Source organism: Tenrec ecaudatus, chromosome 13, assembly GCF_050624435.1.
Source record: "Tenrec ecaudatus isolate mTenEca1 chromosome 13, mTenEca1.hap1, whole genome shotgun sequence".
Lineage (NCBI taxonomy): Eukaryota > Metazoa > Chordata > Mammalia > Afrosoricida > Tenrecidae > Tenrec > Tenrec ecaudatus.
The window spans coordinates 8,551,849-8,579,383 of record NC_134542.1 but is presented as its reverse complement, the minus strand read 5'-3'; the positions used below and the strand labels follow the sequence as shown (position 1 = coordinate 8,579,383).

Below are 27,535 nucleotides of genomic sequence, written 5' to 3'. Positions count from 1 at the left end.
TTTAAAACTAGAGTAAATTTTAAACTCATTAGAACCAATCATCTGGCTGAGTGGCTGGTGGATTTTTACTGTGGGCCTGGGAGGTGGCAGGCCGCCTAACCCACCAGAGCACAAGGCGCTCACACCTTGGTTGGGCTGAGGACTGTCCTGTGGTCATGGGTGCTGCTCCGCCCGGGATTTACTCAGGAGGCAGCATCGTTCCAGTTCGGTAGTCAAAGCTGCTGAGATCCACCATGCTACCTAGAGCCCTGGTCAACTGAACTTTGCTCCTGAACTTGACCCCACTGGGGCTGTAATAGTAGACATCGCTCCTGCCTGCACTGAGCCCCGATTTCCGGATCACTTCTTCCCTCTTCCATCCAGGGGGAAGGGCTGGGCAGTCCAGCCCCTTCCTGCTCTCTGGGAAAGGGACAGGCTCCCGCTGGGGAACTCCCTGGCAACCTTTGCTGTTCACCCTGCCACTGCTGCTCTTCTGGTCACCAAGGTCAATGCTGGCACGAGGGGGACTGCGGCGATCATGATCTTGACCCGGGTCAGGTCCACAGCCACGGTCACCACCCTGCGTTCCTTCTCCGGCACTCCTGCGATCTTGGTGTGCAGGCTCCACCATGGAGGCCCCCCCAGCACTACTGCCACCCTCTGCGCTCTCGCTTTCCAGCTGCTTCCTGGCAGGATCTTGTGAAGGACAGAGCAGAAGTCCTTTCTGAAAGAGAGAAGGGATCCGTGGTTGAAGTTACTCTGGATGCTCTTCGGGGAATGGAAAAGTTCCCACGTCCCAGTGAATGTTTATGTGTGGACAGAAAACTTAGCCCCCTCCCCCATCCCTCTACATCCACTCCTGAAGCGTTCACCCCAAGAATAGTTGTGTGGATATTATCGGGGGTTGTTGTGATGGGTCCTGGGGTCGTAAAGACTAGTCCACGCTGTCTAAGCCCCCAGGACACACTGACCATGGACAGAGTGGCCCAGGATGCTGCACAGAGGGGTCTGCATGCAGCTGGTTCTGCAGTGGAACTTCGTGGGAGGGGTGGGGTGGCAGGGAGGGGGGTGGATGGGAATCCATCACCCCATCAGCAGAGGAGGCCTCTTAAATCTTTCCTGGCAATAAAATCCTCTGGGCATTCAGACAAGCTCCGTTGCTGCCACCTGCATCGATCTACGTTCCAAACTTCATCACACACAACTCTCATCTTACAAAGTTTCAGCCCCCGATGATCCATTGTGTTATTGAACTCTACTGGGAATTTTTTTTCGCATTGCTGTCTGCTGAAGTGACTTCCACCTGGAAACCCACCATCTGTCGGTCCCTTGTCACTACCATACCTCTAGCAGCTGACCCAGGCTCTGTCCCCGGCAAAGCACACTCCGCTTCCAGTTCTTGGACTTGGCCCGCTTTCCAGCCACTTCAAATTCCCTTGGTGTGAACCAAGCTCCCTTCTCGTCCTGGATGCACTTCTCTGAGGGTCCTGCAGCACAGAGACGGGCCTTCCCAGGACCCCACTTCCATCCCTGCGCTTCATCCCGAACCTCCAACCTCCCCGTGGCAACTGTCCCCCTCTCTGGTCCAGAGAGACCGCTGTGGACTAGGCATAGCAGAGAGGCCATCTTTCTTTGCTTTCACACTGAAGGTATCTCAGGAGTGGTGGTGACTCCCAGGAGAAGGAGAGAGTCAGATAGTCCCTGTGAGGGACTGAAGGGTGACCTCCAAAATGGGGCTCAGAACCCGACCTCCTCTCCCTGTGGGCTGGCCCTCTTGGGGAACAGGGCTTTCTTTGCTGTGTTCATGAGGTCCTCCCAGGATGGGGTGGCTCCTGTCTTAGCACATCTGAGTTGTACTGAGGGCCCAATAGACTGAGCAGCAAGCACAGTCAGGGTGGGGCAAGAGAGAGGGCAGGGGCCACACACACACACACACACACACACACACACACAGAGAGAGAAAGAGAGAGAGAGAGAGAGAGAGAGAGAGAGAGAGAGAGAGAGAGAGAGAGAGAGAGAGAGAGAGAGAGAGAGCCTTCCCTCGAGCCGGGGCCCTGAAGTCAACCTCTAGTCTCCTGCAGGGGTTCTTTAAAACCATCTCTTTCTGGCAGGGGCCCTAGGGAACACACAACCTCAGTGTGATGTATTGAAATTTGGCCTTGGCACAATAAGAAGCACTTTTTTCTTTTTGAAGTCCAGCTCCCAGTGTCAGCTTCCTGAGCATTAATGACCCCGGAGTGGCTTCCCTATCCCAGGAGCAGTTCCCAGGAGCAAGAAACAAAGGAGCTCACCTCGCTTCATCCTTTCTTTGTGTAAGACTCCTTCTGCCTCCCCGCAGGTCACGGGCAGCTTCAGAGAGTGGATGCCCACAGCTGTACCTTCTGGCCTTTCTGAAACTAGAATGGAGTGTTTTAGCTTCTCTGAGTCTTCCTTCGGTCTCTCCCCTGCCCCCTGCCCTCCAGGCCACTTCCATGAGGATTACAGAGGAAGAAGAACTGGATACTGTGGGATGATCCTCAGCCCCGAGAAACTTGTGCCCACCTGGAGGCTCTGGTGGTGCGGTGGGGCAAGCTGTTGGGTTGCTAACCGGTAGGCTGGCAGTTCAAACCCATCAAACTATGGAGTCCAGATGAGAGAGGAGGGACCCCTCCAAAGTAAGGGTTTGGGGGCTCCCCGCAGAACCTGAGCATGCTCAGTCATGGAGGGTCAAGGTCAGTCAGCAAAGCTAAGCACGGGGGCCTAGGTGTATTGTTGCTCTTGCAAGAAGTGGCTGCCACCATTCGTGTCCAGCCCCTGAAGTGGCTAGTGGGTGGGACCTGTCCCCTGAAGCCCCACATGTAGGTTTGCCCTCCTCGCTCTGTCCCTGCCCAGCAAGGGTGCATGAGTCATAATCTGCATTGAAGGGGAGCTGGGCTGCTGTGGGTCCCCGATCCGGGTGATCCCTCAGCACACTCAGCATCTCCAGTCACTGTTACAACCCCCACGGAGATTGTTGTGGCCAGGACCTCCTTCTACAGTTCTCTGTGTTCATTGAAATGCCTTTCTCATTACATATGTTCACACCTAGGAACCAGCTGCTACTGAATTGATTCTCGCTCTTGACCGTCAGGTGTATCAGAGTGGAACTGTGTTCTATGGTTTTATGGAAATATATTGACAGGCCTTTTTTTTTTTTCTCTCCCCTAAGTGCCTCTGGATGAACTCAGACCTTCACCTTTTCAAGTTTCTGCTGTAACCGGTTTGATGTGAATTTTCCTGGGCCGGGACTCTCAGTGATTTGGCAGTTTACTTACTCAGTCCATTGAGTTAGTTCTGTCTCACTGAAAGTCTATGGCACAGGGTAGAAGTGGCCCTGTGGCCTTCTGAGTCTGGAATTCTTCATGAGAATATGAAGCCTGATCTTTCTCCCATGGAGTGGCTGTTGGTTTCCTGTTGCTGATCTTAAAGTTAATTGCTCAACGTGTAACCACCCAGACCCAGGAATCCTCCAGCATCTGGCCTAGCACAATGTAATCCTCTCCATAAGGGAATCTGCTATGAACGGCCTTCATATGCAAGATGATTAGGTTCACTGGAATCCCTTATTCAGGTTACAGCCCTGATGGTCCTGAAAGGAAGTCTTCTTAGGGGTATGGCCTACTTCCGGTATAAGCTGCTAGAAAGTTTGCTGGCTTTTGCTGAGTCTGCATGCTGCATCTGGCTCAGTGGCGTCCAACTCCTTGAACTTGAGCCAATGACTTGCCATATTGCCTGCCAACCCTGGGAGTTAAGGGGCTGCCATCTGATCTGCCAACCTGGAATGCATTCTGCAGCCAGTAGCTGGTGACCCCCCCTGCTGGTCTTGGGTAAAGTAGCCCTTGCACCTATATGAGTCAGAGGAAGCTTCCAGCCTAATATCTGAACCACAGGCTTGGATCCTGCCTAGGCTTGTCCTTTGCCATGTCTACAACTTTGTGAGCAATGGTTTGATATTAATTCCTCTCGATATTTACATGTATAGGTGTCATTGGTTTGATCTCTCTAGAGGACCCAAAGACAGCTGCAAAGCTGGTTAATTGTTTACACCATCACCTAAGATCCACGTAGCTTCAAAAAAAACACATATGGCCTGGATGTTCGCAGAGGCAGCAATGCTGGTGGATTTGGAAGGAGGGGTCTCACCCCAGTTGACACCAAGGAGGCCCGTCAAGCTGTAGGAGAAATGGACTCGGAGCATTGTTGGGTGGAGTGCACCCACTGCCGGGACTGAGAGAGCCCAAGAGGGGTGGCCAGCTGGGCGCTGAGTTTACTGGCACCTCACCATCACCAATAAAACTGTCCACAGGAGGAGAGTTAGAGAAAGGGGCATCTATCAGCCCTGGACTCTGACGTCCCTGACACACGAGCAGCCTGCTAGGACACAGTCTGTTACAGAGGAAAGACGCTCGTGGGGATCAACAGCCAGAGGAGGAAATGAGAGGAACGGCCTGACAGAGGCCACGGACAGCAGGAGGAAGCAAGCTAACTAGGACACGGAAGGCTCGCTCCAGGGACTCTCCCCGAGCGTGGGAAAGCACACGGGGACGAAACGGTGCCCTTCAAGACAGGGGACACACCTGAGAGACCTATCGGTGGTTGGGGGAAGGGATGGGGTCGGGGGAGTCAGAGGAACAGTGAATACAACACGTGCTGTGACCGAGTCCCCACAACAACCTGTGAGGCAGGAAGAAACCCGTATTTCAGAGATGACGGCAGAGTCGGATTTGGAGAGACAGTGGCGGGAGGTCACCTCGCTCTATGGTCTGGGGCTGGCGTCAGGATCAGTACATGCTGGACTTGTCGTCCCAGGCTCTTTCCATGTCAGCAGAAATGCCCCAAGGAGACTGTAGGATCTGTGTGACCCACTGCAGCTCGGGGTTCCCTGTGTGAAACCAGAAGCCATCTTCCAGCAGCGCGGAGAGCTGAGGCGGCAGGAGAGCTGATGTGGGGGGACCCTGGCAGGATTTCCCTGTGCTCCAGCCCCCCCCGCCACCCCAACTCCCACGTCTACATTCTCATCTCATCCCCACACAGCAGAGCGTCCTGATAGAGCAGATGGTACCTGGCCTTGTTTATCTCTGGGTGACAAGAAGAAAGCAGTTGGAAGTGGAACATGACAATTTGTTTTTGGTTCTTGCAAGCCCATGAACTTCTCATGGATCAGTAAAAATGGGCTACATAATACTATCATATTTTGAGCATTGAACCAGCAATCTGTTTTTGTTGATTAAAAAGTAGAGGGTCCCATTTAGCATTATTAGGGCCCCCACATATGATTGTCCAACCCTGGTGTCATCGTGGGCTTAGCATTAAGCTGCTCACCCCAAGGTTTGCTTTTCAAATCCAGCAGCCACTCCACGGGAGAAAGATGAGACTGCGCCCGTAAAGATTTGCAGCTTCAGCACCCTCTGGAGCAAGTGCTACGCTGTGCTATATCGTCTTTATGGGCTGGAGTTGATTCGGTGGTGAGTGAGTGAGCGATTGTGAAGATTCAATGACAAAATGTAGAGCCAAGTGCATTTGTCCCCTGTAAGGGCATGGGTATGACCTCTGAAATGTGGAATTACACCTCAAGGGGGCACCACTCACACCTGAGATGTAATTGAGCTGGATTGATGGTACCACCATCTCCCAGTACTGGACCACAAAAGGTGTGGTTACGATTGCCATCAGGCTATTTAGATTCTTCACTACTTTCTAGGACGGAGGTTAAATGATGGGACTTCCAAGCCTGTACATCTGTAGGGAAGCATGCTGTTGCATTTTCTCTCCCACAGAGTGGCTGGTGGGTTTGAACCAACGGTCTTTTGATTACCACTCTTGCAGTTAACCTGCATGACCAAGGCTCTTTAATAGCCTGACAGATGTAGACAAAATGTTGGGGCAAAGGGACATCTTCCTGTTCTGAATCGCACAAATGCACTGTGTGGGTAAACAGCAGCCCTGAGGTGGGTACTGAGGCGTGATGAAGAAGAGTCCTTTAAGCCTGAGCTGTGTGAGACATGGGGGACACCCAGCAGCAAGACCGAGCTACGTACATTCTGACCTCACGGAACTTCCAGGAAGCAAGCAGGATGGGCAGATCATGCGCTCCAGTCGTGACCAGCTTCACAAGAAAAAGATACAGGGCCTATTTGTGGCAGGTCTCTAAGAAGTAAGTTGGCTCACTATGATAGTCATGAAGTCCCAACTGTGTGACGCACGGAGGAGGGAGATACAGAGCAAAGAGCAAGATGGGCCCACTCAGTGATCTCATGGGACTTCCTGCAGTCTTAGGAAACCTGATCTGCCAATTGATACGGATTTGTAACTGGCCCTGACCAGCAGAGCAGCCTTGAAAAGAAGACCAAGCTGCAGGAATCACATCTCCTGACCTCAAGTCTTAGTGGAAGGGAGTGCGGTGCTTGCAAACAGGGATAGAATTGAGAAACCAGACATTATCCCACGCATCTATGACCAGTGCATTTGGACAAGTCCATTCAAGGAGAGAAGAAGAGGCCTTTCACCAAAAGATGCTTGGACAATCGTACCTCCGTCTGAAAAGCATGAAATCGGCCCACAGCTCACAGGGTGTGTGAAAATCCACTCCACAGGGTCAACAACTGAAACACAAGAAGTAAAGCCACCAGGCTCTTGGGAGAAAAGGAAGGGACAGAGCTGCAAGACCCAAAGCTTCACACAATGGGTTCTCTTAGAGTTGGCGTGTCTTGGAAAAGACACCAAAAACACAGGCAACACAAGAAAAAAAATAGATAAATTGAACTTCATCAAAATTAAAAGCTGTTGTGCATCAAACGCCTTTATCAAAAAAGTGAAGACCAAATAAATAAATAAGAAGATGAAGAAGTAGCAAGAAAGAGAAGAGCCAACCGATAGAATGGAAGGAAATGTTCAATAACTGTATTTCTGATAAGGAATTAATGTCTAGAACATATTTGTGTGTGTGTGAAACCTACAACTCAACAACAGAAGACAAGCCGTCCAATTTACCTGGGCTTGAATCGACATCTACGCAAAGAAGACAGACACCTAGCAAGTAAAAAGCTGTTGACTGTCACTAGCCGCTAGGGAAAGGCAAGCAGACACCACCATGACATACCCACCGCTGTTGTTCCTGTGAGGTGCCACTGAGTCAGCTCCGACTCAGAGCGGCCCTCTGTGCAACAGAATGAAACACTGCTTGGTCTGTGCCGTCTGCTCAATTGTTCTTCGGTTTCAGCCCAGATATTTCACCCGGCTGGGATGGCTATTATCAGACCGGCTGGCACAACAAGCGCAGGAAACGGAAAGGTCGGAATCCTCAGCCATGGCTGGTGGGAATGTAAGATGGTGTGGTCCTGTGGAAACCTTCGGTGGTTCCCCCAAAGTTCGACGGAGAACTACCATGTGCCTCCGCCATTCCACTTCTAGTGCACGTACACTCACAAGACTGGCAAGCAGCGACGCACACGTATTTGTGGCTCAGTATGCACTCTAGCATGATCCACTGTAGCCAAACATCCAAAGCCCTGCCATCGAGCTGATGCCAACTCCTAGCAGCTCTATAGGACAGGGGGAACTGCCCCCATGAATTTCTGAGGACATAACTGCATAAGCACAAAGCTCCATCTTTCTTCTTCTGAGTGGCTGCTGGTTTCAAACTGCCAACCTTGTGGATTGCAGCCAAATGTGTAACCACTACACCTCCAGGACTCCTTACAATAGTCCAAAGGTGGCACTCACCCAGGGGCCTATTGCCAAATGAAGAAATACACAAAGTGGTGTAGCCTGGAAGACATTATGCTGGCTAATAAAGTGCAACACAAAATAACAAATTTTGTATGAGTCCGTGTACATGAAGTATCTAGAATAAAGAAAAGCACAGAGAATAAAGTTGATTAGTGGTTAGCAGAGGGTGGACGGAGGGGGCGATAGGGAGTTATTGCTCAGTGGGTACAATGAACTCAAAAATATCTACGATCATGAAGATGGGGCAAGATCAGGCAACAACTTGTTCTGTTTCACGTAGATCACCACGAGTCAGAGGTGATTCGATGGCAAATAACAACAACAAAGGATTTCAGAAAAATTAATGCCCATGGGAGCAGGCTTGCAGGGCCATAAATGTTATCTAATTTCCCTATACTTGCCATGGAGATCAGTGAAGAAGTTGCAGAGAGTGTGGATGAAAGAGACAAAGTGCCTCTAACACACCCTCCTGGCACACGCAGGAGAAAGGCCACCCTCACAGTTCTTGTTTGCAGGAGGGGGCCAGATAGGCTCAGGGGCTCTTTAGGGCCTTTTGGTCCAGGAGCATCTTCTCTCACCACTGACCAAAGAGAGAGAATTCATTCCCACAGTCAGAACTGATGGGAAAGGGTTGGAGGTAATTGCAGAGAAGAAGATGGATGCAGGACTGGGAATCAGTCAGGCAAGAAAGCTCCTTGGAATCTGTTAACCTGTGTGAGAGTCACACTGGACCAGGGGAAAGATACTTCGACAGTGGAGAGCTCCGTCTGAGAAGTTCCCCTTCTTTGGGGGAAGAGAAATAAGGGCTCTTGGCAGGGCTTGCCCAGGGATGAAGGTGGGAGCGCCGGTAGGTGGTGACATTGGATTCTCCTGACGACAATGAAGGGGAATTCCTTTGCTGTACAACGAAGAGATGTTATTGCTTAGATGCCCGTGTATATTCCATAACTGCTTGGTCTGTGACTACTTCATCTTGGGAGAAAGAGGAGGAAGCTGTATGCTGTGTATTTTCATGTACTCCAGGGCTGCCTGAAGATATAATGAAGGCAGAAGGCAGCCTGTACTTAATGGTGCCTGTGACCTGCCTGCGCCAGGAGCCCTGGTGGTGTAGTGGGTTACACTTTGGGCTGCCCACCGCGAGGGGTACAGTTGGAAACCACCGTGCCCCAGGCCTAGTGGGCTCTGTGGTAGACAGTTTTCACTCACCTACTAACCTAGAGGTTGATGTTCAGAATCATCCCTCCCAAAAGTGTTGAAGGGGACAAGGCTTGGTGAGCTGCTTCTGCCAAGATTATAGCCAAGAAGACCGTGTGGACCACAGTCCTGCTCTGTAACCCATGGAGTCACAGTGGGTTTGGCTTTTGGTTAAGTTAATGACAAATATATGCATACATCTATATAAACTATTAGCAAAGTTAATATAAATGTATATATACATATATACCAAGTTTTGCTAATAGTTTTTGCTGTTCTAAGAAAGAAAGGAACCCTGGGAGAACAGTGGGTTAAGCACTGGATGACTATCCCCAAGGTCAGCAGTTCAAACCCACCAGCTGCTCTGCAAGAGGAAGACCAGTCTATTCCAACAGGATCAACATGATTGGCTGATGGAGTTGCAAGACTAGGACAATGGGGAGACCGAATGGGAAAGTGGATGATTGTTTACTTTTAATTAGTTACTTACTAATATAATAAGAGCACTGGCTTTTTAATGCCTCTGAAAATTCAGCAATGGGTTCTTTCAGCGCTGTAGCCTCTTTGCTATGTTTCTTATCTGCATGATGTGCATTAGAGGGAGGAGGATGAGTTGCAGTCCCTTCCTCTCTGTTCTTGAGGGCTCAGAATTCATGATGCCACTTCAGGCAGTGTCTAGTAATACACCAGTGTTATAGTTAGTGTAATACAACTGTTTTATAATGAGCACTGGGGGAATCTGACAAGTAACACAATTTTAGAAGCTAAATCAGCTTCAGAAGACCTTTCAAACACTGGTCAATTATAATTCTCATCATATAAATTCTTGTTATTTGCAGTGCGTTTTGTGGTATTTAGTGTCAGTTCCAATGAACATTCACTAGCCAAATGAGCTCCATTCCACCTCAGCGGGGATGTAGGTATCCAGCAACCCATACTGAGCTGCCGTGCACATGCCTAGGAGTGACTGCGAAGTTGCTGCGATATTTATTTGTGGATGACAAAAAATGTTAGCTATTTGGCAAATTCACAAATATGCAACCGATGAGTAACAAGAACCAAATGTATTTCAATAGGGTTGCTCTTAGAATCCAAGCCGTATAATACTATTACAGTTGACTGAAAGGCTTCAGAAGCCCTAGTGGCTTAGTGATTATGCATCGGGCTGTGACCGGCATGGTCAGCAGTTTGAAACCACCAGCAGCTCTGGGGAGAAAGACAGTACGTTCTACTCCCATAAACAGTTACAATCTTGGGAAGTCGCAGTGGGTTGCTATGAGTCAACAATGACAGTGATCACGCTTGGTTGAATTGGAAAGGACTCAAGGTCAGCTGGGAACAACTTATCAGCCAAGAGTCACTAGTTACTCTCAACTCAGAAGAGTGTCTTTGATCATTGGTTGGTTTTGCATTATGACAGGGCTGATTGGACAGCTGGTGCAAATGATTGACACACAGGACTGCTAAAGGGTTGGAGGTTTGAGACCACCTAAAAATGGCTGGAAAAGAAGCAGTCTGCTTCTGAGAAACAGGCACCAGACGGTCTACGGAGCAGTTCTGCTCTGACACTCACGGGTCGCCATGAGTTGGAATCAGCTCCGTGGTGACTGGTGCTCTGGACAGCACAGCATCACACTGACCATGGCAGACGCCCTGACAGCCTGCTCGGCCCTGAGTGGGTGACCTGGCTCCATCTTCCTTGCTCTCCCTCAGTGTCACCCAGTTTCCTTTGCTAGCTTCTTGCACAGGGCTCTAGGCTGTCAGGTGGGAGCTCGGCCTTCACAGCCCTTGTGAGCGAAGGTGAGTGAGCCTCGGTGAGCATTACCTTGCACGGGGCCAGGCGGAAGTCTGGGCAGCGCTTGTGAGTCTTCTCCATCATGGGTTTTAGATGCTAAGTTGGCACTGGCCACTGAGAAGAGGAGGAACAGTAGCATCAGGTCACAGGGAGTGGGGAGCAGAGAGAGGGTGATGGTAAACTACCCAGGGAAGCGGACACCGTAAGACCCCAGGGCAAGGGGTTGGTGTCACCCAGGCAGGGTTGAATTGTGTTCCCCACGACAGTATGCTGAAGCCCTACCGTCTGAACTTCTGAATGTAAACTCATTTGGGTGAGGGTCTTTGCAGATGTAGGTAGTTAACAGATCAGGTTTGAGTAGGGTGGGCACAGTAGCCAATAAGGCCGGTGTCTTTATGAAAAGAGAGAAAAGACACAGAGAAACCCACAAAGCAAAGGCGTTAGGTGAGGATGGAGGCAGAGATTGGACTGATGTATCTACAAGCCCAGGAGCTCAGGTGCCTACCAGATGCTGGGAGAGACAGGGCAGGACCTTCCTCTAGAACAGTGGTTCTCAACCTGTGGATCACGACCCCTTTGGGGGTCAAACGATCCTTTCACAGGGGTCGCCTGATACATAACAGTAGAAAAATGACAGTGATGAAGTAGCTATAAAAATAATCTTGTGGTTGGGGAGGTCACCACAACATGAGGAACTGTATGAAAGGGTTGCGGCATGAGGAAGATTGAGAACCACTGTCCTAGAGTCTATCGAAAGAACATGTCCCTGAAGACCCTGGATTCAGCCTGCTCACCACCAACCCCTGTGAGAGAATTAATTTACATTAACTAATAAGCTACTAGGTAATATACTTTGTCACAGAAGCCCTGGGAGCCTCGTGAACACGGAAAGCAGCTGTTCTGGGTCTGGGCTTCACCTGGGCCCCTGGCAATGAGCATCATTTGGCTGGAAAGGGTGGAGTATGGGTAGTGGGTTTATGAAAAGGAGCCGACCACTAAGAGACTGGATAGGGGTTCTAGGTACCTGAGATCCAGGTCTCTCTCACCTGGAATGTTCTTTTCTTCCTGGATGATTCCAGGTAGAGCCACAGCAGGGCCCGCAGGGCTTGGCCGTCTGCTTGGCTGCGTGCATGCCTCTGGCTGGCTGACCCTCTGGGTGCCTGGCAGACTGGAAGGCGGCGGAGGTAGGGGTAGTAGTCGTCTTTGGTGGTCCTGGTGTGGATGTCGGATCTTGGAGGTCCCTTCTGCTGGGTCAGCTGGGACTTCAGTTAGCACTGGCGTGGCTCTCCCCCACCCTTCATAGGCGGCGCCAACTGAGATTGGGGAATGAACACATACCAAGTATCAACACCCCAGAGACTCCGGGTTGCCTATTTTGAGCAGAGAGATTCTTTATACAAGATTTCCAACAGGACAGAGCCATGGACTCAGTCTGTCCCCCTACCCTGGATAAGTAGAGCTGAATTAATCTGCATCATTGTTCCATCTCTGATCCTTTTCCATTTTATTTCTTAGTTGTTCAACATTACATTAAGTACACTTCACTCCTGAATGAATGCCAAAGTCTTTTCTTATATAACACTGGATTTGACTATTTATGCAGGAATTTTATTTCATTCTTTAACATTGCTTCCGGAAATTATGTAATTGCTGGAATGCAATCGTTTTCATAGAACCAAAAAAGAGAGAAAAGCCCATTGCTACCCAGTCTGCTCTAACTCATAACGACCGTACTGCACCGAGTAGAACTGCCCCTTCCGTGTTTCTGAGACTCTTCACTCTGTCTGCGGATAGAAAACCTCATCTTTCTCCCCTGGAGCTGCTGGTGGTTTCAAACTGCTGAACTTCAGGTTCATAGCCCTGCATGGCCAGTGCCAGGTTTCTCTCGAGTTTCCTCTCCATCATTCCTGTGAAAAGGAATGGCACTCCAACCAACGAAAGGAACAGAAAAGGGGATGTGAAATCAGGTGGGAGCGAATGTCCCCACAGAACCCCAACCTGTCACACAGCTACTGACACAGGAAGAGACTTGATTCAGCCGAGCCAGTCTCTACAGTCTCTCTGCCTCATAGACCTGTTTAGCATGGTCTTCAAGTCCAAGTTTCTCCTATCACGGCCCCGGTGCTGCCAGGAGAGACAAGTCACCTAGCTCGGAGATTGCCGTGTTCTCTTTGGCTGCCCTTGAGGAGGAGGCCAGTGGTGGACTGAGATACACGCCGGGCTGCTACCCACCACGCCAGCACTTTGAAATGAGCTGCCACTCTGAGGGAGACAGAGGAGGCGTCCTCCTCCGGTGAAGAGGCAGTCTCAGAAACCAACTGGGCCCCCTCTGTCCTACAGGGTCTCTGGGAGCCAGAATCGAGTGGGGACGCGTCACAGACCAGAATGTCACCAGGCAGTCATAACAACAATGATCTCCGCTGGTGTACTCGGATAAATGAACCACATGCCTTAGCCACGGTGATTTCTCTCGAATGTAAAGTGATTTCCCTCTTAGCTTGAGGTCGTTCTTCTCAGCGCTGCCATTCCTCTTGATTCTACTGACAGTGGTGACACGTTGGGTTGGTAACCACAAGGTTCACAGTTCTTTTTTTTTTTTTGGTCTGCTCAGGTTCACAGTTCTAAACCACCAGCCCCTCATTGGGAGAAAGAGGACAGGCTTTTTGAACCCCCACCCCCGAGAGATACAGTCTTAGAAACCCACAGGGGCTGTTCTATCGTGTCCTCTAAGGTCACTGTGAGTTGGACCTGGCTCGATGGCAGAGAGTTTGGTTTGGTTTTTGGTTTTCAACAGTTGCACTGACTTCATTCCCAGAGATTCCTTTCTCACGCCCTCTCCTCCTGTCCCCGCGCCCCCTCTTCCTCTCCAGCTAGCTGTCTTCCCGCCTTCAGGCTTGCCATCTGGCTCCCAGTGCCTCCTTATTCAGGAAGTAGCTAACACCTTGGGCTCTGGCACGGGGAGACCCGATCAGGTCTCCCTGCTCTGTCACTCCACAGACAGACAGCCCTGGGAAGTTCCCGAGGGGCTCTAATTTCCTGATCTGTAAGTGGCAAGAGTAGCAACGTCACAGACTGGTTTCATGGTTTGAAGGCACATGATGAGCGCAGGCAGTGCTTGGCATAATGCCTGGCACACAGTAAGCACACAAAGAAATGACGCTTATTATGGTTCATCCAGATCCACATCGCTGCCTCTCTGGCTCTCCTTGTCCTGCCTCCAGGCCCGGTATCTGCACCTTTGCATTGCACAGGAGTCTCTCTGTCATCTGATGTATTCCATAGAGACCCATCATCATTTACGCTGCACAATTCCCCCAAATTCATGGAGCAGATAAGACAGAAGCGTTTGTGTCTGATGGAGGTTCATCAGAGAGTCATGTCAGTGGCAGCCATGGGTCATGCTTCCTGCCACACCTGTGTGAGAGTCTGGCCCACAGCTTCCCAAAGCGTGGGAACATGGGGTACATAGTGCACCAAAGTGAAAACAAGCTAAGCCTTTCACATAGCAGTACCTTGCATGCGTCTGCACCCCCCAAAGCATTGGCCAAGTCTCATTACCGCGCTCGAAGCTCCTGAGAATCTTCATTAGGGTGGGGTATTCACGCAGGTTGATTGGGCTGAACAAGGCCATCAGAAGTGACAGGTCAAATGTTGGTTCCATTTGGGTGAGAATGTTGTGCACCACTCTGGATACAGGGACCAAGTTTTGATAGGCCTCCAGGGATTCCTTAAAAACAGAATGAAGGTGGCGCCATTTTGTAAATTAAAGAAAAACAACAGAATGAAGGATTATTATAAATAGTTGTAACATTGACTGGAAGGTGATCAGACAGTTGTCTGTCGCAAAGTTGTCACGAAGAGGAAGACCTCCGACAAGCTGGACTGTCCAGTGGGGTCAAACATAACAAGAAGGCAAGGGTGGCAAAGGACCGGGCCAGGTTGTGTTCTGTTGCCACGATGACTTAGAACCGACCGGAAGGCACCTAATAAGATGTTGTCAGAAAGCTGTTTGAGATGCTTAAGAAGGAGCTTGTAACACTTTTTCTTTTTTTTATCTTTTAAAAGAGTAGTTGCTGAGACTACTTCTGTATATCCAAATATGTCGTGGTTGGTTGGTTCTTTGTTTGGGGATTCATAGTGTTTTGGAACATAGTGTTTTGGAACATCCCGGTTAATTGGCCTAACGACTTGCTGGGGCATCTGTCCAACCTCTTAGCTTGTTGGGTAGAGCTAGAGTCTTGAGTGTTGGCCCACAGCCATCCAGGGCACAATGATCTCTATTTGCCTGAAGCCACTGAGGGGCAAGGAGAGGCAGGAATAGGAGAAGAGTGTGAATGTGAAGCGAATTGCCTCAAAGAACAGCTGCATGCTTCTGGGCCGCCATTACTGAACACCAAGCAGTCAATGGAAGAATCCTGATGAAAATGGGGAAAATGCAGAAGAGTCTTTCAAATTCCCGTAGACTTTAGACTTTTTGGAACCACGGAAGCTGGACGAAATTCTTGTCCTGAGATAATGTTTCCCCTTAACCCAAAAATATCCCCCTTAAAACCAAACAATACATTGCAGAAAAACAAGCTCACTGTCATTGACTTGATTCCAATTCATAGCCACCCTCTAGGACAAAATGGAACTGCCCCTGAGGGCTTCTGAGACTGTAACTCTTTACGGGGGCAGAAAGCCTCATCTTTCTCCCATGGACCAGCTGGTGGTTTCCAACTGCTGACCTTGCAGTTAGTAACCCATTACGTAATCCACTACGCCACGACAACTCCTTAGACCCCTTGTTCGGTTTAATTAATTTTTTTAAAAGTCTTGTGTTCTTAAAGAACTATCTATGTGTCTTTGCATCCTTTGCCATATTTATTCAGTCTGTATCGTTAGCAAGTAAGACAAGAAGCTAGACCATGTGACTATTACGCAGCGGCAAGATTGTCGGAAGACTCGCTTACAACCTGCAAGAGCAGATAACACGACTTTGCTTACCGAAGGTAAAGAAAACAAAACACTTTACTGATGAAGATTCTAATCTTTAGTATGGAGTATACTTTCGCCTAACACAGAGGTCATCACATCTGGACCAGAAAGCCCCATCACGAACTTATCCGGAGTTTCACTGTATTTGAGTCCACAGCAAAGCCCCTGCAGGTAAAGTCAAGAAACCAAAGGAACTGCTGCATTAGACAAAGCTGTTGCAAACGACTTCTTCTTAGTGTTAAAAAACAAAGATGTCACTCGCAGGACTGACGTCTACCCTGTTTTCAATAGCCTCAGGTCCATGTGAAAACTGACAATTGAATAAAGAAGCATTGATGAACTTTTCAAAAAGAACTATCCATACAACACAAAACTGGCTGTTAAAATTAGACAGGCACCTAGGGGAGGCATAAAGTTATATGTATACATAGATCGCTATCTCCCTGTTGGCACTATGGGAAAGTCCATTGGGCTGCTAACCAGAAGGTTGGTGGTTTAAACCTTGTGTTTCTTGGGAGAAAATTGAGGTTTTCCTTTTCTCATAAAGATTTACTGTCACTAGCACAGGGCACTAACCACCCAAGGGGAGGGTATTGTTTATATCTCCACAGGGAAAGAGGGACCAGACTTCAACCCAGTGCTCCAAGATGTGAATGCAACATGTCAGCATGGAGTAGGGAACCAGTGGAGAGGTCTTAGGGGCCGGCCCCAATCCCAACTATGTGAACACCTGCACCTCCCACTAGAAGAATTTATTTCAGAGAACAACACTGAATCTGCAGCTCCGGGAGAGAGACATGTCTAATCAGAGGACACGGGGCCAAATAAAGGGGAAGAAAAGAGAGTGGAGCACATCCTAACCCACCAAGCATTGGGGACAATATTCCCACTCAGAGAAGCTAATCCACAGAAAGGACCACATAGCCGGCCCCACTATGAGACACGACATGCCTCACTGATCCAGAACCCTACAGGGGACAACACTAGAGACACAGTATGGGAATCCTGCCTAATCTGATCCCACCACACCGAGGCAAAACATTAAGGGTGTGGAACAGAACAGCAAGGGGAACAGAGTAATGCAGTCCCCAGGGTATACCAAAAATAGACTTTGGGGCCTGGGCTTTTTTTCCAAGGAATATTTGAGGAAAGAGAAATTTTAAGAAAGAAAAGTGGGGTCCAAGTAAGCAAACCAGGGGAGCCAACTCTAACTCCCCTAACGCTGGACCCTTGTGGGTCGGAGCAGAACCGTGTTCCACAGGGTTTCCAAGGGCTGCTGTCCTGGAAGCAGGTCAGCAGGTCATTCTCCTGACATACCTCTGGAGAGACTTGAACTTCCAGCCTTTGGTTAGTAGTCACCGTATTAACTGTTTGCACCCTCCAAGGCCATTCAAAGCAAGCTATTGTGTGATGAGTTCTTTAAAGCTTTGGTAAGGATGCTTCAGTGCACCCTGTTCCGTGGACCTAAGCGGACATTCTGCTAATTGCCCTCCGCTTCTGCTGTCTTAGACTCCGGTTGTCTTGAGTGGGGTCCAGCTCCAGCGAGAATGTCTGGAAACCTCTTCCTGAGAGTATCTCACTCAAACTCACTGCCACTGGGTCGGTTCTGACTCTCAGAACTCTTATCGGACAGGGTCACTGGCCCTGTGGGCTTCTGAAACGGTTGCTCTTTATGGGAGTAAAAGCCCCATGTTTCTCCCCTGAAGTGGCTGGTGGTTTCAAACCGCTGACCTTGGGGTTAGGAGCTCTGTGGTTCTGTTACATAACCACCATACCACAAGGGCTCCTGAGAGCGTGGGCAAAATCAAACACACGGCTGGGAGAAGGGATAGAAAAGTGTTTCCTGAGCACCCACCAGGCTCATTGAGTGCTTCCTTGGGTCAGATCTACCTGGTGCAGCCCAGATGGGCATTAAATAGCAAACACGGATAAGGCAAATAGTCAATTTCTTCAGTATGGCAGAGTGAGAATATAACTTTTTTGAGAGAGGGTGAGCAGGGTTACCTGGGGAGGTCAAGGAGGCCCCTCTGAGGGGTGGAAATAGCCATGCCACAGTCGAATCTTTCTACCAATGCAGCACTTACCTGGGCTTCAGGCTCAGGAAATGTGTTGAACCCCCTAATTATCTAAACCAGTGCCATTTTGGTCCACAGAACCATAGCTTCCCACTGGCTTTGCCTCACTCCGGAAATGACTGTGAGTGGCAGACTCTTTCGCTGGGAGAGGGGAGTTGTGAAGACCCCTGTGGTTCCCCTCTTGCCCAACCAGCCACATCTGGGATGAGGATGATAAGTGTGCCTGGATTGGGCCTTCCGGACTCCCCAGTCCTATTGGTCTGTGGGTTGAGACCTCGCTGGTAGGGCACGCTTGGCGGGGGGCCGGGCTGCCCCAGGGCAGGGGTCAGTATCACTCACCATGTACATTCTCTCAGTGATGAGGGACTTGTCTCGGAGGCTCTCAAAGAACGGAAAGGGCTTGTGTATGGCATAGGCGATCTCCAGCTTCAGGCCTAGGAAGTGTTGAAGAAGGGCCTCTTTCAAGGCCTTGGTCACGGGGAACATCCTGCAGAGAGAGACGTGAGGTGAACAGAGGAGCGAAGACTGCGGAGCATGGGGCACTCTCGTCTGTGTTCAACAGGCTTCCAGCAGAAGGCATGCTGGTTCCAAAGGGCATCCCTTAGCAATTCTGGACATAGCAGCTGCCCGTGTCCATATGGAAGAAGCACGCCAGCCTGTGTGATCCAAGGATTCCAAATAATATAATCCAAATCAGAGGAAGGGAATGGAATCAGAGCGTGAGTTGTGAACCCCTGGTTTGTAGAGGACCATGGACGAAGGCGGAAGTCCCAAACCTATTTGCATAAGTCCCTGAAGCCCCTCTGACCACAGCCCAGGGGCGTGAATAGTGTTGTCATTGGCAGAGAGCATTGTAAAGCTAATTACGGTGGATAGAGTCGGGTTAAAATAGAATAGCTTATTTGATCTTCCTTTTGACCCATTTAAATGTTGCCTTAGGATTGGGTTTTGTTTTTGTTTGTTTTTTAAACAATTTATTAGGGGTTCATACAACTCTTATCACAGTTCATACATATACATACATCAATTGTATAAAGCACATCTGTACATTCTTTGCCCTAATCATTTTTTTCTCCTCTTTTCTTTTTTTACATTTTATTAGGGACTCATACAACTATCATCACGATCCATACATATAAATACATCAATTGTATAAAGCACATCCATACATTCCCTGTCCCAATCATTCTCAAAGCATTTGCTCTCCACTTAAGCCCTTTGCATCAGGTCCTCTTTTTTTTCCCCCTCCCTCCCTTGTTTATTTTTAATCGAAGGAGAAATACACAAGTATTAAGTTTCTCTAACCATAGACCAAGGATAAGACTACCCTGGCTATTATGCAGAAAGCATTGGAAAGTGGATCGTGGCAGATGTAATCAGGTTAAAATTTAACACCTGATCACATGATCTTCCTATTGATCCATTTTAAAGTTTCTCCAGTTTTGAATATCTTGGACTCTCTTTTCGATTGAGGTTTTTCTCTGTTTTACTTTGTTATTGTTGGTAGGATTTTTTGTATGTTTTTCTGTATCCCAAACCCAGGATAGGTAACTCTGTTGAAACACTGAACTATTGAATTGCATAATATGTGAATTATATGGTAATAAAACTGTTGGGAGGGGGGGAAATCTACAGAGATGGTGACTGGATTATTGGTTTCTTGGGGTCTGGCAGGGGAGGCTGGGGGGGAAGTGAGGAGCTAATAACAATGAGTCCCAGAAGGAAGAAAACGTTCTAAAACTGATTGGGGAAATGATTGTACAATTCTTCTTGATATAATTGATTTATGGCGTGCAGATTGTATGCCAATCAAGCCATTTTAGAAAATAGAGATGTAATCTAGTTTTTAAAATAGCATCTGCCTAAAAGACCGTGGATGCAGAGAACCAGGACGACCCTGAGGAACCTGGTGCTGGGAATGACCTGCAAGAGGATCCCATTCCCAAAGGCTGCAGATCCCACACTCGGCTGCTGATCTCACGCTCTCCTTGGAGCCACGTTGGCCGCTGTGTTGGAGGGTCGTTCTCACAGTGACTCCAACTCTCGGCAGCCCCACCAAAGACCCCGCGAAGTGGAGCCTGGCTCTCGCCGTCTGCACAACCGTTGGGCGGGTTGAGATGTCAGGTGACATTCATTAATGAATCGCCAGGTTGTGGGACGGAGTGACATTTCTTTTATTTTTTAATCATTTTATTGGGGGCTCGTACAACTCTTATCACAACCCATCCATCCATTGTGTCAAGCACATTTGTACGTTAGTTGCCATCGTCATTCTCAAAATGTCCTCCCTTCACTTGAGCCCCTGGAATCAGCTCCTCATTTTCCCCTCCCTCTCTCACGAACCCTTGATATTTATAAATTATTATATTTTTTCATGTCTTACACTGTCCGATGTCTCCCTCCACCCACTTTTCTGTTGTCCACCCCCCAGGGAGGGGGTTATATGTAGATCATTGTGATAGGTTCCTCCTTTCTCCCCCACCTTCCTCTTCCCCTCCTGGTATCGCTACTCTCATGATTGGTCCTGAGGGGTTTATCTGTCCTGGATCCCCTGTGTTTCCAGTTCTTATCTGTACCCATGTACATACTCTTGTCTAGCCAGATTTGTAAGGTAGAATTGAGGTCATGATAGTGGGGGGGGGGGGAGGAAGCATTAGAGAACTAGAGGAAAGATGTATGTTTCATTGGTGCTATCCTACACCCTGACTGGCTCGTCTCCTCCCCGAGTCCCTTCTATAAGGAGATGGAGTGACATTTCTTAATATCGCTTTTCAACCCCCTCCCACTCCCCAGCACACACTATAAGGATAAGCCATCTCCAAAGAAGGAGCAGAGGAGAAGTATGTTCCAGAAGGGGCCAAGTTTGAAGTGGCAGAGCCTCAGGTTGAAACACCAAAGCTTGTGGCACAGAGACTGTGAGGCAGAGCAAGGGAGCAGCACCATGACCACGACACTGAGACGGATTTGTGGGAAAGGGCCCTAGTCCAGAAAGGCAGAGGACAAGGGACCACGTGACCCAAAGGCTGAGGACTGGAAATGGACTTGTCGTTGGCCAGGAGAGGTGTTGCTGTGGATCAATGACTGCATACGGGCAGAGTCGTTACAAGTTGGGCAGCGATCTATAAGGTCAGCAGTTCTAAGCCACCAGTCGCTCCGTAGGAGAAAGACTGGGCTTTCTACTCTCATTAACAGTGACAGTCTCCGGAATTCCCAGGGGCAGGACCTAGTCCTACAGGGTCACTGTGAGTCAGTATTGATTCGAGAGCGGTGAGAATACTGACTTGAAGTAACCTATTAACTTCTTTAATACACTTCCTGATTGTGAGCACTGTCTGTGAGTTCTGTGTGGCAGCACAACAAATTGCCACAGCCCAGCGTAACTACAGAGGGGTGGGCGAGGAAAGGTCGCTGCCAGAGTACGTAAAGAAGGATGGAGCAAGGAGGCATGGCTGAGCCCTGCCTTGTGGCGATAGGGAAGCCAAAGGAGGTCAGATATTTTCCCTGGTTTTTTTTTTCGGTAGTCTGTCTTAATCTGGAAGCCCTGCCGGACCTGTTTCATGTGGGTGACCTGTTGGTATATGAAATACAATTAGTATCAATTTCCAGATTCTTAGCAATATGCAAGTCACCCCAGTACAACTGAGAGACAAATGATGGGAGATTAAAATTAGCTAATATTTATCCAGCATTCCCTGTGTACCTGGCTATATTCTAAGCATTCCACATGCATTAACTAATTCAATCTTCACAAAGAGATGGTTCCTATTATTACATCATATTGATGGGGAAACGTAGAGAGGTCTAACTGCTTTCCCAAAATTGCACAGTTTGGAAGTGGTAGAACTGGGAATAAATTTTGGATTTCTGGTTCCAGTCTTATATTGATAAGTTCTAAGCTGAATGGACACACTGAGCTCAATTCACCATGCTTGTGTGGACTACAGAGGAAAGCACACACTAGCAATGTTTAAGAAATAGAGGCAGCGCTAAAAAAAGTCCAGAAGAAAGCTAATAATATCTAGAAAATGTAGAGACCAGTCATAATCTCCTACATATTTTCAAGCAAAAATAAAGAAAGACATGGAAGAGAGAAGACATGATTAAGAGAAACAGTGCACTTGGTTTATTCTGTATCAATTTTGCTTCTCAAAACAGATCGTTTATGAAAACTGACTTTTAGCAGATCACAAGAAAATATAAGAAGGTTGAAATCGGCCTTAAAAAACCCCACAGATGAAATTCTCTGACAAATTAACAAGAAAACACAGGCACTACCAAGAGATCCAACCAACTTCAAGATTTTTTTAAAAACCAACCAACATACCTGGATTCTACTTGTTCCAAAGGTGTGTCATGTCAAAGAGAATTTAAACTGCAGCGAATTACTAATTTTGAGCCTTGGAGGCAGAGTGGTTATGTCTCAGGCTGCTAATTTCAAGATCAGCAGTTCAAAACCAGCAGCCACTCCCTGGGAGAAAGACAGAGCTCTTTCCTCCGTAAAGAGTTCCATGCTTGGAAACTCACAGGAGCAGTTTTACCTTGTCCTGCGGGGTTGCTATGAGTTGGCATTGACTCGATGGCTGTGAGTTTGTTTTGTTTTGCTTTTAAGGATGAATTTCAAAGATTGGATCCCTGGGTCAGACTGAGCAACCCTGTCTGCCTGACTTCATTCTCAAAGCTAAAAGGTTTGCATTAAACAGCGCGGGAAAACAAGAAGAGATGCTATTGGGGTCTCCAGATTGTGAGAAAGTCCTGCAAGCCAGAGAACAGGAGACACCTACTATCCACTATTGCCTGGGGCGATCCTGCGGAGGTAACACAGTTGGAGAGGCTTGAGCTCTGGAGGAACACATGCCAAGAAGAAAAGGAAGCCTAGGGTCACCTTTAAGATGGTCAATCGCATAATGACATCGAAAACAGAATGGTCACCAGGTTATTCAATCTTCATCTGTTCGTAGGCAGCTGCAGAGGTCATGACCACTGGGCCCAGGAGAAACCTGGGAATCCTTGAACATGTCTCTGTCTGGAGAAGCCTCATGGTGGGGCCACAGGGTGCCAGGAAAAAATATTGCCGGGATTCCTCCAAGCGTTTAACACGGAATTTCCCTAAGAGCCACCTATCCAACTCTCAAAATAATTGAAAGCAGAGATTCAAATAGATATTTGTCGACCAAAGTTCATGGCAGCCTGGTTTGCAATTGCTAAGCGGGGAACTGTCCAGGTGCCCACCCACAGATGAACAGACGGTGGTCTACGCATGCAATAGAGAGTGACGCGGCTATACAAACAATGATGGATTGAGACCTACTACAGCGTGGATGAGCCTTGAAAACAGCATGCTCAGTGAAATGAGCCAGATACACAAGACCAAATATTATATAACCCCACTTACATAAAACATGTGGGATAACAAAATTCATAGAGGCAGAAGGCAGACTAGTGGTCACCAGAGCCCGAGAGGAGACGGTTCTTATAGCATCTGTATGGAGTGATGAAAACTTAAGGAAATAGATGTTGATGATGGTGTTGCATAAAATATTGAATTTAATTAATGCCAGTGAATGGTACACTGGAAATGGTCAGGGTGGAATATTCTGTGTTATGTATCTTTTACCACACCGAAAAAAAAAAATCCCCAGAACAAAATGCAGAAGGAAAAACATGCAGAGCTTGAGGACGCGCAGACCTCCATAGACAGACACAAGAGGAAGGACAAAGGACAGGGAGGCTATGACTCGGGTGCCCACACCATCTGTCTCTTGCTCTGGGGTAGTGCCGTCTGACGGTGCCATCTTCATTGTAGTGGTTGTCACGGCTGCCAACCTTCAGAATGTTCCCAGCCCCACACCCTTAAACAGAGTTCCACGGAGTTCAAAGGTACCCAGTCCTGGAGATATTTTCTTTGTTTCATTAGCTTTGGTCTTAAATGTGGGAGATTTCCCATGATGCATGTAGGAGGTAAGCCAGGGAGGTGTGACTTTGTGACCATTGTCACAATACAGCATACATGTGGTTGCCTCTTTGAAGGACAGGATGTGTGTCCCCCTTGGGGAGCATGAGACCCATCACTAGATCTTGTGACTTGATGGGCTGATGAGGAGTGCATTTTAATACCTGTAATTTTGTCTGAGAAGGAATCTATGGTCTTCAACAGCCTGCAAAAACATGCATAACACACACACTCACACACACACACACACACAAATGCTTAAGATCCTCCATCTTCAGTGAAATGTGACATGGCACCCGCTCATTTATCCTGGGAACCCTAAGCCCATATTTCTGATCAGGAGAAAGGCCTGATGGGAAAATGGGCACTCCTGTGCCCATCTGCACCCATTAGCCTGTAGTCCTTCCACAAGCATGGATTCACAGCCAGGATCAGCTAGACGCCGAAGGAGCAGTAACACAGGCCAAGGAGGACCAGGGGGGGATCAAGCAAAGCAACATCCCTTGACCACATGATGAGGAAACCCCTTCAGAGACACCCGGGAACTGGGGGAAGCACCTTCTCCTCCCGACACATCCTGTACTCCTAGGGAAGGGCGAGCCTGGCTTAGTCTGGAAGAGCACGCGCAGAACCAGGACCGTCGCGAGAACACGAACAGTTTGGGAGCACTGGGGGGCTTGCGAGGGGGCTGGACGCCCAGGCTGGAGAAGCTTAGACCAAGAAGAGGCCCTAGAATTGTTTCTGGGGGTTGGTTTAAACTTTAGCTGCAGCCTGGTACAGACAGTCGATGCTTCGGTGGCAGATTTGGAAGACGCTCTGAGGAAGGGCGTTAAACATGAGAAAAAGGAGGTGGGAAAAAGAAAGGATAAGGACAAGGAAGAAGGCTTGGCCCTCACCTAGCCTAAAAAGTAGGAGCCAAACCCGAACCACTTGCTCTAGAGTTTGTTCCGACCAGTGGGAGCCTCCTGGGTGTCTGGGAGGACGGTGCCCCACAGCGGCGCCAGTGACTGGCTTCCTGGATGGGATCCCCAGCTCTTCGTTCGTGGGCCCCCTGGGTGAACTAGACCTGCAGCAGGGAGCACATGAACAGTGCACCCCCAAGGCCTCCAAGCCCCCTTCTCACTTACCGAGAGGGAGACATAGATAGAAATAAATAGGAGCCAGACACAGGTGTAATATGTGTGTGCACCTGTATTGAACACGTACACACCACACTGCAGATGATACTTTTGCATATGACATCTCAGGGAAGAAGAGGAGGAATGGGATGACAATGGTGTAGGGATTCTTGGCTATCAAACCAGCAAACAGAAATGTCTACACAGCCAACACTCTGTGTTTTTCAGTCCGCTCCAACTCACAGCAAACCTCTTGGCCAGTCTCTGTTGTCCCATAGGGGTCCCAAGGCTGTGGATCTTTATGGAAACATATGTACACATCTGTCTCCTTCAGAGCGGCTGGTGGGTTCAAACCACCAAGCTTATGGTGAGCAGTGAGCACGTTTGACCTGTACATCACCAGCATGTGGGCTAACACGGGGGCGGGAGGGGGGCGACCATGAGAGCCTTACCTGACGCCATTCAAACTCCCTGCCATGCAGTTGATCCTGACTCATAATGACCCTAGGACAGCGTAGAACTGCCCCTGTGGGTTTCCAACACTGTAACTCCTCACAAGCTGTACACAGCCTCGTCCTTCTTCCAAGAGCCGCTGGTGGGTTCAAAGCGCTGACTTTGAGGAATAGCCCAATGCATAACCACCATGCCACCAGGGCGACCTGGCGTCCTAACAACCACAGATCCCAGCCAGACCAACGTTCCCTGTATGGAAGCACCTGGGGACAACGGATCACCTCGCTGGGACTTCCTGGGAATGACTCTATGAGCTGGAGTGATGGGAAGAGAAGACTGATGTTTTTATCACACAACATTGCAGAATGTGGTGCTGAGAGGGCAAACAGCAGACAGAACCCCCTACCTGTCTGCAGCTCTTAATCCCACTGGTGATACTGCGGCCGGGACCTCCTGAGAACTCTCCCCGCGGGCCAGCCATAGCGCTCCTTCAGTGCGCAGCCGGAACCTGGGCTCCATGCGCAGTGGGAAAGAATGCCACGGCCTGCCTGCTCTCGCTCTGTTCCCACGACAGCCTGCAAATCACACTCCTGTGACCACAGTTTCACTGGCTGATCTCATAAGGAGATCGCCAGGCCTTTCTTCCTAGTTGATCGCAATCTGGAAGCTCCTGATCAGCATCATAGCAACAGAGGCACACTGATGTAGGGGTGAGGGGGACGGGGCTGTGCCTGGGAATCAGCCTGACTCCGCGCCCTGGCAGGAGACAGTTCCACCGCTGAGCCACCGCCGCCCTCCCTGACTGGAAAGAGCCACTAGCCCAAGCCCCAGGGACGGACCCAGGCACTGAGAGAGCAAGTGATGGCCCGAGATGCTCTGCGCACAGCAGGGACAGTCTGTCTACAGCTAATTCTACTACGTTCCTCACCAGCGCTCAAGGCTGCATCTCAGAGAGCCAAGGCACAGCTCGTCTGATGGACAGAAACCTATCAGAGCAATAAAGAAAAGACAAGCATCCAAGTGGGAAAAAGGTAAGAAGTATCACCAGCGAACAGACAGATCAGTCAATCAGCATGACAGGGTGTCAGCTGGTTCATCTGTGAACTCCAGAGGAAGGCAAAGACAACGTGACAGCAAACCTGCTTAGTAAATTGGGTAAGACAGACCGTTATAAGAACAATCCCAGACCCCGCTGGTGTCCGTGTAAGCAGGACTCTCCCGCCTGCAGCCGGATGGAGGAACACCCCACCTCAGGGTCCCTCCCAGCCCACGGGCCACCAGGAAACCATCATGCATGTGCTTACCGAAACTATGCAGCGAGTTCATGACACGCCAGCGAAGGAATGACATGTGCTTGCCTGGATTCCTGCCCCCCCACCCCCAGCCCCGCCGCCCACCCTGGCCTCCCACTCCCTCTGGCACTCAGCAGCAGGCTGGCTAAGGACTGGGCTGCCCTCTTGGGCAGAGACCCCGGCCCAGAAATCAGGCTGTGGTTACAGGGTGACTCATGCACAGGCGCAGGTGAGTTTGGAGAAAAACAGAGTGAGGCGTGTGACTGCTGCCCCTGCCTTCTCAGGCGTCCTCTGCTGAGTCCTTAAGGAGCAGACCTGCGTGTCCGGGGCTCTTTGCTTATACCCTCCCCCACCCCCACTGATGCCCCCCAGCCATTTTAAGGGTTCCCGCCATTTGACAACGAGGAAGCCTCCAGTTCCTTTGCTCAGGTCCAGGCTGCTGCCCTGGCTGGACGTGATGTCGGAGATCAGGACACCCACCTGCTGCTGCTGCTCCTGCTGCTGCTGCTGCTGCCCCTGAGGCCCTGTGCTGGGCCAGAGCCCCCCGGGGGGGTGTGGAGTGGGGTGGGGGGATTGGGCTGAGAGAACAGCACCAGAAGTCTGTGCCCTGAGAGGCAGCCAGGGCCAGGCTCCTGAGCAGAGAAAGTGAAACTGCAGAGCAGAGGGAACAGGAAGCTGAGCAGGCCCAGGCTCCTCCTCTGGCCTGACCAGGCTCCCAGCCCCGTAGAGCGGAGCACAGTGTCAGGGCTGCCGGCCAGGACCGGCCGGGGAGGAGGGTGTCCGGTAGTCCAGCCCCAGGACCCACAAGTGCTCAGCTGCCCCCATCTGACTGCCTCCCAGCTCACTCCCCTTCCGCAGGCCTGTCCCGTTTCTACACGCTCGGACGTGTCCTAAAGTTGAACTGCATGGAGAGTTACACAGCTGAGTCCATTTCCTGAAAACGCTGGCCTTTAAAA

General features: G+C 49.5%; 1 protein-coding gene across 1 annotated transcript; it reads right to left on the bottom strand.

The window, feature by feature from the left end:
* LOC142424222 (interferon-induced protein 75-like) lies at window positions 1-27,260 on the bottom strand. The gene is made up of 8 exons (XM_075529341.1): window positions 27,060-27,260; window positions 18,106-18,253; window positions 14,273-14,441; window positions 11,761-12,027; window positions 10,745-10,828; window positions 2,271-2,375; window positions 1,324-1,466; window positions 1-703 (listed from the first exon to the last, which is right to left on the bottom strand). Exons 2-8 carry the CDS (start codon window positions 18,250-18,252, stop codon window positions 179-181), a joined length of 1,440 nt encoding a protein of 479 aa, XP_075385456.1. The 5' UTR covers window position 18,253; window positions 27,060-27,260; the 3' UTR covers window positions 1-178.
* Window positions 27,261-27,535: the final 275 nt, after the last annotated feature.